Source organism: Orcinus orca, chromosome 19 (assembly GCF_937001465.1).
Source record: "Orcinus orca chromosome 19, mOrcOrc1.1, whole genome shotgun sequence".
NCBI classification, from domain to species: Eukaryota; Metazoa; Chordata; class Mammalia; order Artiodactyla; family Delphinidae; genus Orcinus; species Orcinus orca.
In genome coordinates, this window is record NC_064577.1 from 12416589 (window position 1) to 12431810 (window position 15222).

The 15222-nt window shown below is 61.0% G+C and overlaps 1 protein-coding gene across 7 annotated transcripts; it reads right to left on the reverse strand.

Moving 5' to 3' along the window:
* Nucleotides 1–26: 26 nt before the first annotated feature.
* Nucleotides 27–15146, reverse strand: PER1 (period circadian regulator 1). 7 transcript variants are annotated; one of them, XM_033422916.2, is made up of 23 exons: nt 14994–15146; nt 9226–9642; nt 9010–9108; nt 8767–8921; nt 8549–8670; nt 8256–8457; nt 8051–8102; nt 7770–7912; nt 7309–7387; nt 7125–7231; nt 6785–6938; nt 6602–6710; nt 6382–6513; nt 5860–5965; nt 5589–5760; nt 5371–5501; nt 4994–5173; nt 4128–4361; nt 2730–3295; nt 2118–2304; nt 1741–1930; nt 1253–1403; nt 27–858 (listed from the first exon to the last, which is right to left on the reverse strand). In XM_033422916.2, the coding sequence occupies exons 2-23, from the start codon at nt 9498–9500 to the stop codon at nt 589–591; spliced, it is 3816 nt and encodes a 1271-aa protein (XP_033278807.2). In that variant the 5' UTR covers nt 9501–9642; nt 14994–15146; the 3' UTR covers nt 27–588. The 7 variants fall into 7 exon arrangements, with proteins under 7 accessions (XP_033278807.2, XP_033278809.2, XP_033278808.2 ...); XM_033422918.2 differs by lacking the exon at nt 14994–15146 and adding an exon at nt 14261–14973; XM_033422917.2 differs by lacking the exon at nt 14994–15146 and adding an exon at nt 11182–14973.
* Between the last annotated feature and the right edge of the window lie 76 nt (nt 15147–15222).

Consider the following 15222-nt stretch of genomic DNA (forward strand, 5'->3'; position numbering starts at 1 on the left):
CCCCCAAAGTTCATTCCACAAAGTCCTGGTATTTTTTCTTTTTATATTAAAAAATAACAGACACGATATCAAAAACACAAATGTCAGCGGTAGAGGGTACAGCTGAGAACACCTGGGTCCCACCTGAGGGGCAGCACCAGGGACTCCACGGTCCACCAACCTCCCCCACCCCGGAGCAGCTAGGGGTCTGGACCACTGGGTCCTGCTTGGGCCTCAGAGGGCTGGCTCTCCAAATAAATAAACGCAGCCCCAAGCCGCAGGGACAGGGACTCCGGCTCAGCTGGGGCTTGGAGAACCACTTCAGCAGCTTGTCAGCGACCTTGTCCAGGGGAAGGAACGACTCCTCAGCAGGGATGGGAGGTGCGGCTTCTCTGGGCTGGGCTAAAGAGTGCCACCCTCTGTTCTCTAAGAGGCCAGAGGCAGCCCCTGGATCCTGGGCTGCTGACGGGGGGAGGTCCCACACCCCCTACAGCGGGAGAAGCCGGGACAGTTTTCTATTGGTTGGTCCAGCCACGTCTGAGTTCTGCGAGTTGGGACATGGGAGAAGGAAGCTTCTCATGCATTCCCGGAGGTGGCCCCAAATGTAGTCTAGCTGGTGCCATTTCCTGCGGCAGGTAAGGCTGGACTGGATGAGCTCCCACCTTGTTCCTCCTCCTCCATGGCCAGGTCCTGAGAGCTTGAGACCGCGGCCCCAGCTTGGGCCTGGGCCTCATCACCGCCCTCGCCCTCACCACCACCGCCACCCGCCTCGCCCCCACCCTCCTCCATGGGCTCCAGCCCCAGTCCATCCATTTCCGAGAAGAGTGGGTCATCAGGGTGGTCAGGGTCTTGGGTGCTGCTACCGCAATCCACACAGGCCTTGGAGAAAGAAAGGATATGAGCGAGTCAGGCAGAGTTCTCACTGCTGACCTGCCACCCCAGTTCCCCTTGTTCCCCAACTCGAGAGTACTTCCCAAAATGTATGCCCAAGAAACATTAATCCATACAGATGCGCATGGGGTCAACAAGATTGGAAAATGCATCGTACCCTGTACCCAGACCGCACTATACACTAGCATAAGATTGGCCGAGAAAAGGTCTACCAAAACACACGTGGTTTAACACTAAATAACCCAGCAGCAAATTTAGTGGAATTAACATCCTTCAGAATTAATGATCCAAGGAACAATGAGGGGATCAGCCCTTAGCCTCTACCCTTTCAACTTGAGCTCAATTCTTTCTTCTCCCTCCTGGCCCAGACTTGACTTCTCACCATCACATCAAGGGCCCGAGGCAGTTGACCCTTCCGGACCCAGGAGTGCACAGCACCCAGTTCCCTCCGCTGGTCCTCTGAGAACCGAGGCTGCTGCTTCTGCATAGCCCGGAGCCGCTCCCGGTCCTGCTTCAGCACAGAGGCCATGTCCCTGCTCCGGGAAGGGGTTCAGGAGGCAGAGAATGGGAGCTGGGGCCAGGGCCCACGAGGCTGGCATTTTTCCTTTACCTCAACTCCCCAGCTCCCCACTCACTGCCTCATGCTCCTCCCCTGAACCGGTGCTCTGGGAATTCAGGCCTTCCAGGACCAGGAAAGCTGCCCTCAGCCTGACTAATGGTGGGGCTCCAAGGGGCGGAGGGCAGAACAGGAAAGCCCCAGAGCAGAGCCAGGCCCAGAAAGAAAACCCCAAGTTAGCTGCAGTGAGGGTGGGCCGCCAGCCTCCCCACTCCTCTGAAGAAGAGGCAGAGGAGGTCCCTGAAAGTCCTCACCTGGAGGGCACCTGATAGGTCATCATGACATGCTGGTCAGCATTGGCCATGAGCAGCCAGATGGGATCCTGGAGCACGTACTTAATGACCTGGTCCCCGGGCTCAGCCCTGGCACGGGCAGCCCCAGCCTCAGCCTCGGAAGAATCGACGCTGCCGAAGTACTTGCTCGTGTGGCTGCTCTGACTGCTGCCTGTAGAGTGAGGGGCGGGCAACCAACAGAGTCAGGCCGCCCGGCGCTCCACCAGGCCTCGCTCAAGCCCACTGGCCTTAGGAAGCAGGGCAGGGGCCCAGGCTGCTTGGCCAAAGTGGGGCCTGGCCTCCCAACCCCCCAGACACTGTCCTACCCCGGGAGGTGTTGTGGGAGGCAGGGCACTCACGCGTGATGCTGGCTGAGGTGCTGCTCCCCTCATGGGAGCCTGAGCCAGACCCAGAGCCCAAGCCAGAGCCCAAGGAGCCCGAGGCAGCAGAGCCCGTGCCAGAGCGCGAGTCCTCCTGCAGCAGCAACTCCAGCAGGTCGCTGGAGCCCGAGAGCGCGTCCTGGTTGGAGGACTCAGTTATCTCCACCTGGGGGAGGGGAGGGGAGGGATTAAGGGATCAGCACCTAGGCTTCCCTTCAACTGCTGCCTCTGGCCGGGAGCGCACCCAAGCCAAGCGGCCTCTTCCCACTCCATGACAGTGGGCCCAGGCTGAGTGACGAGAGCTGGCGCAGAGCAGCGCCGTGGCGCTGGGCCCTTTCCAAGCAGCAGAAGCACGCTCAGAAGTTACTGGGACGTCCTCGCCACCTGTCAGACAGACGGGCCTGTCCCCACTTCACAGATGAGGCAGCTGATTTCTGCCTCATTCAGAAACGCAGCTGGGGCCTCCCACCCCACGACACCACCCTCTGGGGACGCCAGGTGGGCGGGGGGCAGGAGGAAGAGCGACGGGAGGAGCAGGGGAGAGGGCCGCGTGGGGGCCCTAAGAGGATGGGGGCGGGCCTCGGTGCTCACCGGTCTGGCCGCTGGGTCGGCAGTCTCCTCGCTGGGAGGGGGGCGCCCAGCACTACTCCCCTCGACACGGGGGCGCTCCTCAAGCTGCAGCAGGTTTAGCTGGAGCGGGGAGCTGCATCTCGAGTTGAAGAGCAGAGAGTCGGGGCGGCGGGGAGGGCTGGGGGGCGGCAGGGGCAGGGACGGAGAAGGGGAGTGGGAGGCGGGGGCCTGGGGTGCCCCACAGGGGTAGGTGGGTGGGGCAGGGAAGAGATAGTTAGGGAGCACCAAGGCCACCACTGGGGTCACCAGTGGGGCAGGGAAAGCTGCAGGAGACACAGATGTGGGTGCAGGAGGGAGAGGCTGGGGGCCTCCTCTGGGGGAGAACGCGGGGAGGGGGCAGGGCTGGACCACAGCCGGGAAGGGCGGCGTGGCTGGTGGTGGGGGCCAGGGGGCAGAGGATGGCACAGGTGACGGGTGGGAGACGGGGCAGGGGGCTTCGGCCTGAGGGGTCGGGTGCTGGCGGGAGCGCTTGGCTTTGGATCGGCAGTGGTGGCGGCGGCCGGGGGCTGCGGGGCCGTGGCGGCAGCCTGAGGGGAGAGACTAGGGTAAGCAAGGCCCTCGACCTGGGGGTTACCAGCCCTGCCACCCCGGCCGGCTGCCCTGCCACTCGGACCAGGGAGAGGATAGGCCCCAGAGAGTCTGCCTCCCTGGCCCACACGTAACAGAGGGGACTCTGGGGAGGTGGGGGGACCTTCAGGGAAGACGCGGGAATCACTGACAAAGCGGCCGGGGAAGGAGAGGTTACACGAGGCGGGGTGCTGCAGGTGTGCAGAAGACCGAGGCCTGCTGGCGGACAGCAGGCAGGCGAGGTCGTGGACGAATGGGCAGGTGGCTCCGGTCCAGCAGGCAACTACCAGCCTGGGCGACCCTCCTGCCAGTGGGGCCGTGCTCCGCATGGCTCATGATGGAGCCAAGGTGGGCGGGAAAGCCCAGTTCCTAGCCCTATGCCCGCCTGCAGGGGGCCTCCCTCAGGCACCTGGAGGGCTGCCACCTGCCCTTGAAGCCCTGCCCCCACCCGAAGTCGTCCCAGTCCTCCCTGCCGGTCTACACAGATCTCCCAGTCAGCAGCAACTGAGTCCTGAGTGGGCTCGCTTCCTGCCCCAGCCCCCAGACTGGGCCTGGAGTGGCTTACCTGGAGCAGAGCGCCCCTGCCTGCCTGTCTCAGTGCTGCCCTCCTCTGGCGGCAGCCTGGACCCCCGCCCGCTGGGGAGGAGCTAGCGAGGGGCCATCCCTAGGCAGGGCCCTGGTGGCGGAGGTGGCAATAGCCTGGGTCCCTGGAGCACAAGGATCTCCCTCAAGAACCCCTCCCCCGACAGTCTGGCCCTAGACCAGGTGCAGGCAGGTGGCTACCCAACTCACCGGGGCCCGAGGGGGCCGTGGAGGAGCCGTCAAGTCCACGCAGCCTGCCATGGTCACGGAAACGGCTGAGGAAGGCCTGCTCCTCCTTCTGGGTGTGCAGGGACAGCACAGCCTTGGTCAGGCCCACTGGCCGGTAGGCACCTGCGGCTGGGTCAGGGGCCACCGTGGGGCTGGGGGCTGGGCTGGGAGCTGGGCCAAGAGGCAAGCCAGGCAGGTCCTCCATCATGATGATGTCTGAGGAAGATGAGACAGGGGAAAGGTCAGAATCACCTTAAGTGTTAGCACACCCACACCACACGGCACCCTCCATGTCCAGCAGCTTAGCCAAAGACCTGGGCTCTGCCCTGCGGCCGAGCCTGGGCCTCCCCTGAATCTCTTGGCCACCTCCCCACCGAGAACTGGCTCTGGGCCTTCTTCCCCGTGTAAAGCCGTCCCAGGGTAAGAAAGGGATACTCAGTCCTCGTCAGTGGCACTACCCTAGGATGACCCCCCCGTGACTCCTTGGAAGGGAAGCCCACACCTCGCACTTCCCTCACTCGTTTTCCAGGTCAATGCCCAAAGACCCTTCAGGGCTTTTCAACAGTCCCTGCCTCGACCGTCTGCGGGCAGCACCTCAGGCTGAACTACACCCCAGACTTTGTGTGTGAACTGACGGTGAGAACACAGGAAGCAGGATGAGGGACAGACAAGGCGGCAGAGGCTGGCGGGCGGGTGGAGAGCAAGAAGCGGCAGCCCTGAGCTAAGACGGGGGCCTCCTTCTCTCCATCAGGAACCAGAGGGCGGGAGAAGGCAGCCGGCAGGAGGGGGGACGCTGGCTGGGGGAGCAGAGGGAGCCCGGGCACCGCCCCCCTCAGCCACGCCCGTACCCGATTCCGGGGGCTTCTTGTCTCCCACATGGACGATGGTGGAGCTGAAGCTACACTGACTGGTGATGGACACCACGCTCTCCGCCTTATTGGCCAGGGCGAGCGGGCTCAGGGCGCCTCCTCCCACCACCGGCTCCTTCAGAGGGGCGGCCCCCTCCCCAGACAGCACTGCCGATGGATCTGTACGGAGAGATGCCGGTTATCGCCCCGCTGGGAGGCTGGGAGAGGAAACCCCAGTGGGGGTGGGGAGAGAGAGGAGCGTGGAGATCTGGAGGCTGGGCGGGGACGGGACAGAGTGAGGTGGGGCCCCAAAGACAGAAATGCAGACGCAGGAACAGAGGACAGGGTTGTGGAGGCAGGATGGCCTGGCTCTTCACCTTTCTCGGCCCCCACAGAGACCGCTCCCGCCCGCTGCCTGTCCTCGTCGGAGGCCGAAGAGGCGGTGCAGGACGAGGAGGAGGTGCACTTGCGCTTGGTCGTGCTGGGGAGGTTGCAGCTCTCCAGGTACCTGAGGAAGCACCAGAAGACATGAGAGCAGCGCCTGGGTGGGGCAGGGCCGGGGCCCAAGCGGGAGAATGGGCCAGGATGCCCTTACCTGAGGATGCTGTCCAGGCAGTTGATCTGCTGGTAGGAGCAACTGGAGGCTTCTTTCCGCTCAGCCTCCTCAGGAGCCGAGGCTAGTGGGGCCTGGGTCAGAGCAGGTGCCACCTCCAGCTCTGGGTCTGCAGATTGGCAGGGAAGGGTCTTGGCCTTGAATGTGCCTGCAGCTGGGCCGAGGAGAGAAAAGCTCCTCTGGGTTGGGCTGAGGGTCATGGGACCCGCCCCGCCCCAGGCCTCACTCCTCACCCACACCCTCACCAACTCACCAGGGACACGGGGCCGGGGCAGAGGCCGGGCCCGGGACTCAATAAAAAGCTGCTGCCCCTGATGCTTCACCAGGTGCACGTCCTTACAGATCTGCTGGAAGGTCACCTGTGGGGCAGGGCAGTGGGCAGCATTGGGGGGGCGTGGCCAGCCTGGGGGAGCCCAGAGCGTAGCGCAAGAAAAAGGCCCCAGGGCTTCCCTGGTGGCGCTGTGGTTGAGAGTCCGCCTGCCGACGCAGGGGACGTGGGTTCGTGCCCCGGTCCGGGAAGATCCCACATGCTGCGGAGCGGCTGGGCCTGTGTGTGAGCCATGGCCGCTGCGTCCGGAGAGGCCACAACAGTGAGAGACCCACGTACCGCAAAAAAAAAAAAGAAAAAGGCCCCAGTGGGGAGGAGCAGAGATCACTATGAGAGCAGGACGAGAAAGAAAAGGAGGTGGACGCGGCTCCTCTGGGTTTGGCAGTGCTGACTCTGAGAACAAGGGAACGGGAGACTAAAGGGGTTAAGTGGCAGAGAGGCACTCACCGGTGCAGGAGGCCCAGGTCCCTCGGCGTCACCCCCGTTGCTGGCACTGGAGGAGCCAGGGCTGAGGAGAGGGCCTGGGGAAGTCACCTGGCCGACTCCACAGAACCCGGTAGGGCTGGGGCTGTGCACAGGCTGAGGCAGGAAGAGCGACAGGTCAGATGTCCAAGGCCTTGTTCCGCACCCCTTCCTCATTCTCAAGCCCCGTCCCCTCAACTCTCACCTGTAACAGCAGCCGGTGGATCTGCTCAGAGAGCTCCTGGATATCAGGGTCCAGGGAGAGAGCGGGACTGGGGACTGGGGGAGTGAACACGTCTTCATTCAGGGGCGCCCTGCGGGGTGGGAAGGATGAGCTGAGCCCTGCCCCCTCCACACTGGCCCGCCCTCCAGGGCACCACCCACTTACGTGCGTACTTTGTGGCGGCCCAACACAAAGGCCACCTTGCGGCTCCAGGGGTGCACGAAGCCAGCCCAGCTGGTGTCCATGGTGACGTACTCCCCATTCCGGGCGCAGAAGCGGATAGGGGAGTGGTCAAAGGGCTGGCCAGCCAGCTGCAGGACTGAAGGGAGTGGGAAATGAGGTGCGGGTCAGTGGGAGGGAGAGCTAAGTAAGGTTGTGGAGCCCCCTGGAGCCTCCCCCCACCCGAAATCCAAGAGGCCAAGGCGCTGAAAGACACAATCACAAGGACAGCTGTTAGGAAGCCCTGGAGACAGCCGGAAGGGAGCGCAGGATGAAAGGAACTCACTCTTTTTGTGGATGGCCAGCATGAGGGGTCGGTCCTCGGGATGCAGGAAAAGGAGCACTGGGGCCCCCAGGAGGTCCTGGGGGAGGTAGCCCAGCAACGGGGCGGCCCTGAAATGACAGGAGGCATCAGAATGGCGAAAGCCTCGGCCCTGGACACCTCCTTTTTCTCCAGGTCCTGACCTCACCTTTCATCCACATCCTGGAAGAGGCAGCTGGGCGTGTGCCTCGTAGTGAAGATCCTCTTGTCGGGGGGAATCCGGGGAGCTGAGGCACAGAAAGTGTGGCCATTGGATTTCCTCCAGAACGGTCCAGCTCCTCAGCCCTCCATGCTGCCTCAGGCCCAGGCTGGCTGGCAGACAGTTCTCTCCACACCTCTGCCCTGGGCCCTCTAGCCTACAAAGATGGTCTGGACAATCTTTGTGCCCCATGCCGATAATGAAACTGAAAACCAAGGTACTCTCCTTTGCCTTCTCCTAGCTTAGGGCTCTCATCCAACTCTACCTCTAAAGAGGCGTTCAAACCCTCATTTTAACAATACCTTCTGTGTTCCAAAGCTGTCTCCCACACTCCCGTCCTGCCTCACCCCCAGCCTAGAGAAGGCCCCCTTCCTCCTACCCCAACCAGGCCAGGCGCCTGGCCCGCCCACCTTCATAACCAGAGTGAATGCGCTCTGCGATCAGCAGGCAGCACGGCTGTGCAGGGGCCCCATCAGAGACCCGGATCTTGGTCACATATGGGGTTAGGCGGAATGGCTGGTACCGAGGCCCGGGATCTCGGTCAGGACCCCCTCTAGCAAGGAAGAGAAAGAGGCATTAGGAACTGTCAGTGAAGAGCCACCCACCACCCACCTCAAGGTCATGGGCCACACAGCAAAGAAAAACGGGGTGTGGGAGGTGCAAGGGGTCTGCTCCCACGTCCCCTGCCTACCTGATACGGCAGAAGACAGACTTCTCCTGGGTGAAGTCCTTGAGGCCTGAACCTGAGACAGACCAGGAGGACAGTAAGCACAGCTCCCCATCCCCTCCCTGGGCTGAGAAGAACCCAGCAAGGAAAAGCCTGGGGCCCCTGGCCCCTCATGGCAGGTGCTTCCTGGAACTGCTCATCCCTCCCCCCAAGCACTTCGGGACCTCACCTGCCGAGGCCCCCGTGCCCCAGGTGGGCAGGCGAGATGGGGCAGTGGAACCATAGAAGACGCCCACATCCTGGGGAGCCAGGAGCTCTGAGAAGCGGGCACCGCGGAACACATCCTGCTTGCAGCGCAGCAGGATACCTGCCTGCTCAGAAATGTAGACGATGCGGCCTGTCAGGAAGGAGACAGCCACGGAGAAAGTATCCTAGGCAAGAAAGCAAAGACAAGAGCAGGTTCAGGAGCTGTGGGAGTGGGGCTGGGGGTGCGTCGGGATACAGAGGCTAGGCTGCGCTGACCTGGTTGCGAAGCGTGTACTCAGATGTGATGTGCTCCAGTTCCTCCAGAGTGTAGGTGGACATGTCCATGGCACAAGGCTCGCCCTCCTCCAGGCTCCACTGCTGGTAGTATTCCTGGTTGGCTGCAGGGTGTGGGCAGCAGCACACTTAGTGAGGAGACTGCCCCCATGGTACTAGCCCAGGACCTGAACATTGCCCTCCCAGGAAGCACCACTCACCTTGCACCTGCTTGACACAGGCCAGTGCGTACTGCAGCGTGGCCAGGGTCCCAGAGCGGCCCTTGCCCCTGCGCTCTGGTGGCAGCCGAAGCTTGAGCTCCCGCAGCGCCGTCATGAGTTCTTTCTGGGTCCTTGCCCGAGCTGACTGTTCACTGCTGCAGGGCCCACAGGGAGGGAGCGGGTATAGACATTAGCCCCAGAGCGTGGCCCCCAGCCCTCTCCCCCAGCCCTCACCCCACGAACCTGCAGCCACTGGTAGACGGGTTGTCCTGCTCTGAGCTGGCACTCAGGAGGCTGTAGGCAATGGAACTGCTGGGTGGGGATGGGCTCTGAGAGTTTGTGCTAGGGGAGAAGCAACAGACCCAAGATGAGGAGAAAGTGGGCAGCAGCACGGGCCTGTCTCCCAGCTCAGTCTGCTCAAAAGACCACTCCTAGCACCTGCAACCCATCCAAACACACCTCTTGCTGCTTTCAGTGGTGTCCAGCAGGGCCGAGTCCTTGCCATTGCCGGAGGAGGAGCTATGTGAGCTCCGCTGAGATGCACCCCTGGACTCCGGTCCATTGGACTCATTGCCGCTGGAGCCATTGCTGTTGGCATCCGTGTCGTCAGCCAGGCTGGCGCCAGGACAAGGTCGATGCTGTGGAGGCCCAGGGGATGGAGCCCCTCCAGGACAAAAGGATTCCCCCGGCCTGGGGTCCCCTCCCCCATCAGCCCCTTCGAGGGGGCCGCTCATGTCTGGGCCATGGGGAGCGCAGGAGAACAGGGAAGGCGGAGAGGCCACCAGAGAGGCACGAGGGGGCCGGGAGGCCTGGCCAGGGGAGCGAGGTGGGAGACTCAAGCCTCAGAGAGCTGAGAAGTTTGATCACAGCCAGCGCCTGAAAAGAGAGACCAAGAAGGAGAAAAACCTGGGCTGTAAATTCACAACACCTGCCAATTTCATTCAGCCCCCTCCCTTTCAGGTCCCCACGCTCCTGAGACCCAGGCTTCCAATATGGAGCCTAAGCAATTTCTGTTTCCTGTCCGCGTACGGGGCGGGGGAGCGTCGGGGGGCTGCAGGTGGAAAGGGGCCTCTCTTGGTCCTTCCCCCACATCCCGTGCCAGCGTGGCCTGAGGAGGTAATACCTAAGCGGTCGACTAGAAAGAACTTCAGCTGTGAGCCACAGCCTGGATACTTCCCATTCCCAAATTCCCAGCAGGCCCCCACTCCGCCTGGAACTCCAAGGCCTCCGAGCAGGGTGCGAGCCTGCTGCCTTCTATATTTAGGCCTCCGGGCTAATTTTATCCGGGGGCGGTGCCACCTCCGCCGCACATGCGCGCGGACTTGCGCGGCCCCACCACGCGCTTCCGCCGCCACTGCGGTCGCCAGGGAAACCGACGTCAGCGGCTGAGCTCAGCGGTTGCTGGAGGGCCCGCAAGAGGGCGGGGGAGGGGGCGACCCCTCCCCCATTTCTCGGCGGAAACAGGGCAACGACACACTCCCGCACTCGCAAGCGCGACCAGGGGTCGCCCACCTCTAATAGATCCCCAGTCCCCGGAGGGCCGAGTGGCCGTAGGAAGAGGGGCAGCCATCGGGGTTTCAGAGGCTGGCCTTGCTCCCCAGGGCAAAACACAACCACCACCGCCCTCCGCGCAAAAGCCCCCAGACTGGCGCTCTCCAGGATCCCAATCATTCTGGTTAAGACAACACAGCCTTTCCTCCTCTTGCCCCTGCACCTTCTCCCGACCCCCAGGACCGAGGCCTGCCACTGTCAGGAACCCAGGAATCCTCTCTTCGGTCCCCTACTTTTCTATACACTCGCCGCCACCGCCACCCCCCCCTACAGCCATCTGAAGCAGACACACTCTGCTCTGACCAAGGGACGGACAAAGGCCAGAGACGGCTGTTCCCTTACTCTCTCCCTCCAACCACACCCCCAACCTCAGAGCATTTTCTGAGCTTCAGGAGAAAAGGGAAGGCTGTGGCCAACAGCAGGAACTAGCACCGGGAACGAGATGTTCCAGTTTGAACCGGGCTGACATCACAGCCGGCGCGAGGCCAGGGACTGGAGGAGGGAGCGCGGGAAGCGTGGAAAGCCCGAAGGGGTCCTGGTGCTGGGGCAAAACCGGAGACCCCCGAGTGACAAAGGCAGCAGGGGGCATGCCTGATGAGGGTCAGGTGTGGGGCCGGGGCAGCTGGGAGCTGGGGGCAAAGCTGGAGGTAAGGTAGGCAGGTCAGGAGTGCGGACGCCCAGTGCAGGATTGTGAGGAATACCTAGGTCCCCGGGGACAGGGACCGGGTGGACAACGGCAAGGAAGGCGGATTATTGGTGTGCCGTCTGAGTGCCCAGGCCGAAAGCGGCCCATCAGGCTGGAAGTGGCGGCAGTCAGCCTCCGGGCCGAAGACCGGCCCCTGGGGTGGCCGCGGAGATGCTTACCTGGCCGCGCGAGCGCCCTCCGGTCGCCTGCCCGCCGCCGTTGCAGCCCGCAGCTGAGTGCAAGCTCCGCGGGGCCAGGAGGCGGGTTGCATAACGCCAGGCGCTGCCCCTCATTGGCCTCCTGCCGGCGGAGCCACAGGCCCCGCCCCCAATTGGCTGGGGATCTCGTCCCGGCGCCTGATTGGCTACTGGCCCCCACTGAGGTCAGGGCTGTGTCACACACACGGGCGCACGTGGATCTGGGTGCTGGCGCTGGGCTGAAGGGCCCCAGACACCACAGCCCAGCCAATGGGCGCGGGACGCCTTGTACAGTAAATAATGGAAGGGAGGGGAGGGGAAGGGAGGGGAGGTAAGCTGTCCCTCTTCAGAGAACATACCAGGGCCACAGTAGGTATTTAAGATAAGTCTACTTCCTGAACCGACCAGCCTTGCACAACAGGACACCCTGGCCTTGCCAGGGGTGGGCAGAAAGAATGCAGACCTTAGGAGGTGGGCCAAGCTGGATGAGACAGCTGGTCCCTGGGAGGAGATGGACAGAAAACCCAGCTTGGCCTTTCCTAGGTTCCCCTCCCCAGCCTTGTCATCACAATAGAGCCCTTTTACCCAATCCCTTCCTCTGACACTTCAAATCCTGTGGACAGCTAGGAGGAGGGTAATCGAGGGTCCACATCTGAGGAGGGGGTGGAGTGGGGGGAAGGATGCAAACAATAGAAGGGGCAGCCAGAGCCAACAGGAGCTGTGAAGGGAAACAATGGCAGGTGTTTCCATGGCCAATCAGAGAAAAGGTCACCGGGCAACCTACGTGGTGACTAGCGCTTCTCTCCTGAGGATGCAGCCACCCCCAGTTACGGCTGCACCAAAAGTAGGGGCCAGGCAGCCAGGGCTGCAGGGGAACAAAGCGGTGGCTGAGAGAAGAGACCTTAGACAAAGGTGGGGTGGCAAGGGCTTCAGGTCCCCACCGCAAGGAGAAGAGAAAGCCAAGGACCTCATCACCTGTCTGCTTAACTGTATTCCGCAGCCCCCAGGAGAGAACCTGACACGCAGTAGGTGATCATAAACATGGTGACTTTGTAACTAGAGGTAGGGGAGGGGGAGGGGCCTCAGTAATAGAGAAGGAGCCTGAAATTATAATTTTTTTTTTTAAGAGGCAAGAAGCAGAACACTGAGTCCTAAATTTGGGGGAATAAAGTGCCAGCTTGGGCCGCGAAGAGCTTCAGTTACACAGACCCCCTCCATCCAAGACTGATGTGTAGTTCCTCTCAGGGCTCCCTGGAAACGTGGGTGGCAAGTGAAGAGGCTGATGCTGACGTAATCAGCGTGGGTGCACACGCCTGTTACGTGGCCTAATCTTTCCTTAACAATTGTGTTCCCCATGGGGGGGTGGGGGGGGTGGGCAGGGTCAGGGCTCTGTGGAAAAGCTTACAGAATAACCCAGAAAAACCAAAGCAAGAAAACACAGGAAATAAAGGATTGAGGAGCCTGGATTCTCAGTCTTCTCTCCTTGAAAATGCCCCCACAACTCATATATTGTGGCCCAGTCCCTTGTCTCCTTTTCAGACACCTCTTCTCTGGAAACATCCTTTTTCTTCTTCCTCAGCACTCCTTAGGGCTCTAGATGTGATCTCCCCCGGCACAGGCGATCCTTGCTCTCCACCTCCACCTCCATATTTTCCTTTTGCGTAGACAAAAGGGTCCAGCGCTCCAGCAGCTCTCAAGGCCCTAATCAGGATCCTGCCTCACGGTCCCCACAGTAACCAGACCCTGCTGCCGTCAATGGAGGAGAGGGGGCGGGAGGCGGCGGTGACGTCAAGCGGAGGAAGGGGGCGGGGCGAGGCAGCCGGGGAATGTGGGGCAGGGAGGCTGGAGAGGCAGCGGTTTGGGAGGCGGCCAGCCCGAGAGGGCGGCGGCCAGAGAACTTGGGAACATCATGTTCTTTTGGCTGGTAGCCCAGGACATGCACCCAGCCTGGACGCCTCCCCCCAACCCAACGATAGCCATCCTGTCCCAAAGCCAGGGATTCCTGGAGAGAGGATTAGGAGGAAGGGGTCCCCCCCTCCCCCGCCCCCACGCCTGGCTCTCTTCTCCAGACTCGCATCCGCCCTCCCCTTGGCTTGCTCCTACAGCTCCTGGCATTGGCTTTCCCCCTCTTCCAGACTGTACACATCTGCTGGCCCGATCCCAAAGCCAGGGCGGGTAAGTTGGAGGCCAGGTTCTGCAAGAGACCTTTGCTCCTTCCCTGAGGCCCCCTTCAGAGCCTGAATCTCTTGTTACTATGGTAGCAGAGACAGGGAGGAGGGATAGGGAGGAGAATGGGTCTAGGATGAGGAACTCGAACTGGGAAAGAGCAAGTGGCCCAGCCTGGGGCCTTGGATCTTGGGAGAGGGATAAAAGGGAGGAATGAAGGTTTGGGGCTGGTGCCTCAAGACAAGAACCAGGAAGAGGGAAATGGGGTGGGGGTCACCAAAATTTGCAAAAAAAAAAGAATATGAGAATAGTTCCCAACCACAGCATTCACATAAATCTTACACCCTGTCACTGTTCTTTTGTCACCCTATAGCAATTTTCTTTTACCTAAAAAAAAAAAAATTAAAAACATGACCCAGGCATTGCGCTGAGCACTTTACATACATTATCTTATTTAATCTTCAGAACAATCCTGTGAAATGGGTATAATTATCCCCATTCCACAAGGACCAACTAAGGCTCAGAAGTTACCAAACTTGCCTAAAATGTCTCATAATCAGTTCTCAGGCTCTTAACAAATGGGACTCAGGATTCAAATCTGAGCTCTGATAATGGCTTGTCATTCTGATTTCTTACCCTTCAGGAACCTTTGAGGTGTTACCAGCTCTGGGAACCTGGGTCTCTCAAACACTCAGCCAATTCTAAGTTTGGTGCCTAAAACACAGACTCCATCCAACCTCTCCTCTACCCTGGGACATTCAGTTTGCACTCTCCACACACTTCAAATCATCACAGTCCCAGTTTTCACATGCTCACAAAGTCCTTGAGATCACCCTAGCAGCCACCAGCCCCAGTGACTTCCTAGGAACCCCACTTCCTCACTCTTCCACCTTACCGCAGGTCACTTTACCACAGGCCTCGTTGCTTGTACAGACAGATACCAGAGCACTCTGTTGGTGCCTCCTCACCGCCAGGGGCTCAGGAAGACAAGTATACAACCAATCTGCACAAGCCCATCCTCCCTCTCAGGATCCGACAGTTGCTACCGCACGTTTACTCCCAAAGATGGCTCCGAGTCCCAACCCCTCCCCTTTACACATGAGAAAGACATCCAGAGCCCTGATGTGACTAGCTCAGGGTCACACAAATCATCACCCCACCCTTTTTCAAATCACCGTATCCCCTTTGGTACCCTCTCAACTGCCCTAGCAGGACCTCTCTCCAGCCTCAGAACCCCTGCCTATTTCAAGTGCTTAAGGCACCTACCAAAACAGCAGTCACGCACTGGAACGTCTCCCACCGGCTCTCAGGGGTCCTGTCCCGTACCTCCCTGGGAGTAGGGTTCTCAGCTCCCTCAGTTCGCTGGCTTCTGAGCCCCTCCCCGCGGCAGTCAGGGGTACAGGGACCCTAGGGCGTTGAGGGATTTGATGTCAAGGATTCCCGCTCCCCTCTCTCTAGAGCTGAGTTCGCAGCCCCTATTCCCCCGTAACCATCAGAGCTCCCACCGCGGTGATCACGCATTTGCAAGATCCCCCTCACGGCAATGCATTAACACCCCTCCTTACAGAACCACCGTGGAAAAACCCATACCGACCGCCGCTCCTCACCCTCCACGCCTGAGCACTTACCGCTCAGCGCGCACGCCGTCCAATTTCTTCCTAACTAGGATCAAGGAGACTTGGATTCGCTTCTCCAGGCCCGCCCGCCGACCAGGATGCCACGCCCCTCAAGCTTATTGGCCGAAGGGCGCCGACCCATGCCCCGCGCCGCGTGCGGCCGCGCAGCCCCCGCACTGCCACCATTGGCGCCGCCCGCCTCCCTCATCTTCTCATTGGTCAGTTTGCCAACCAGCAGTGA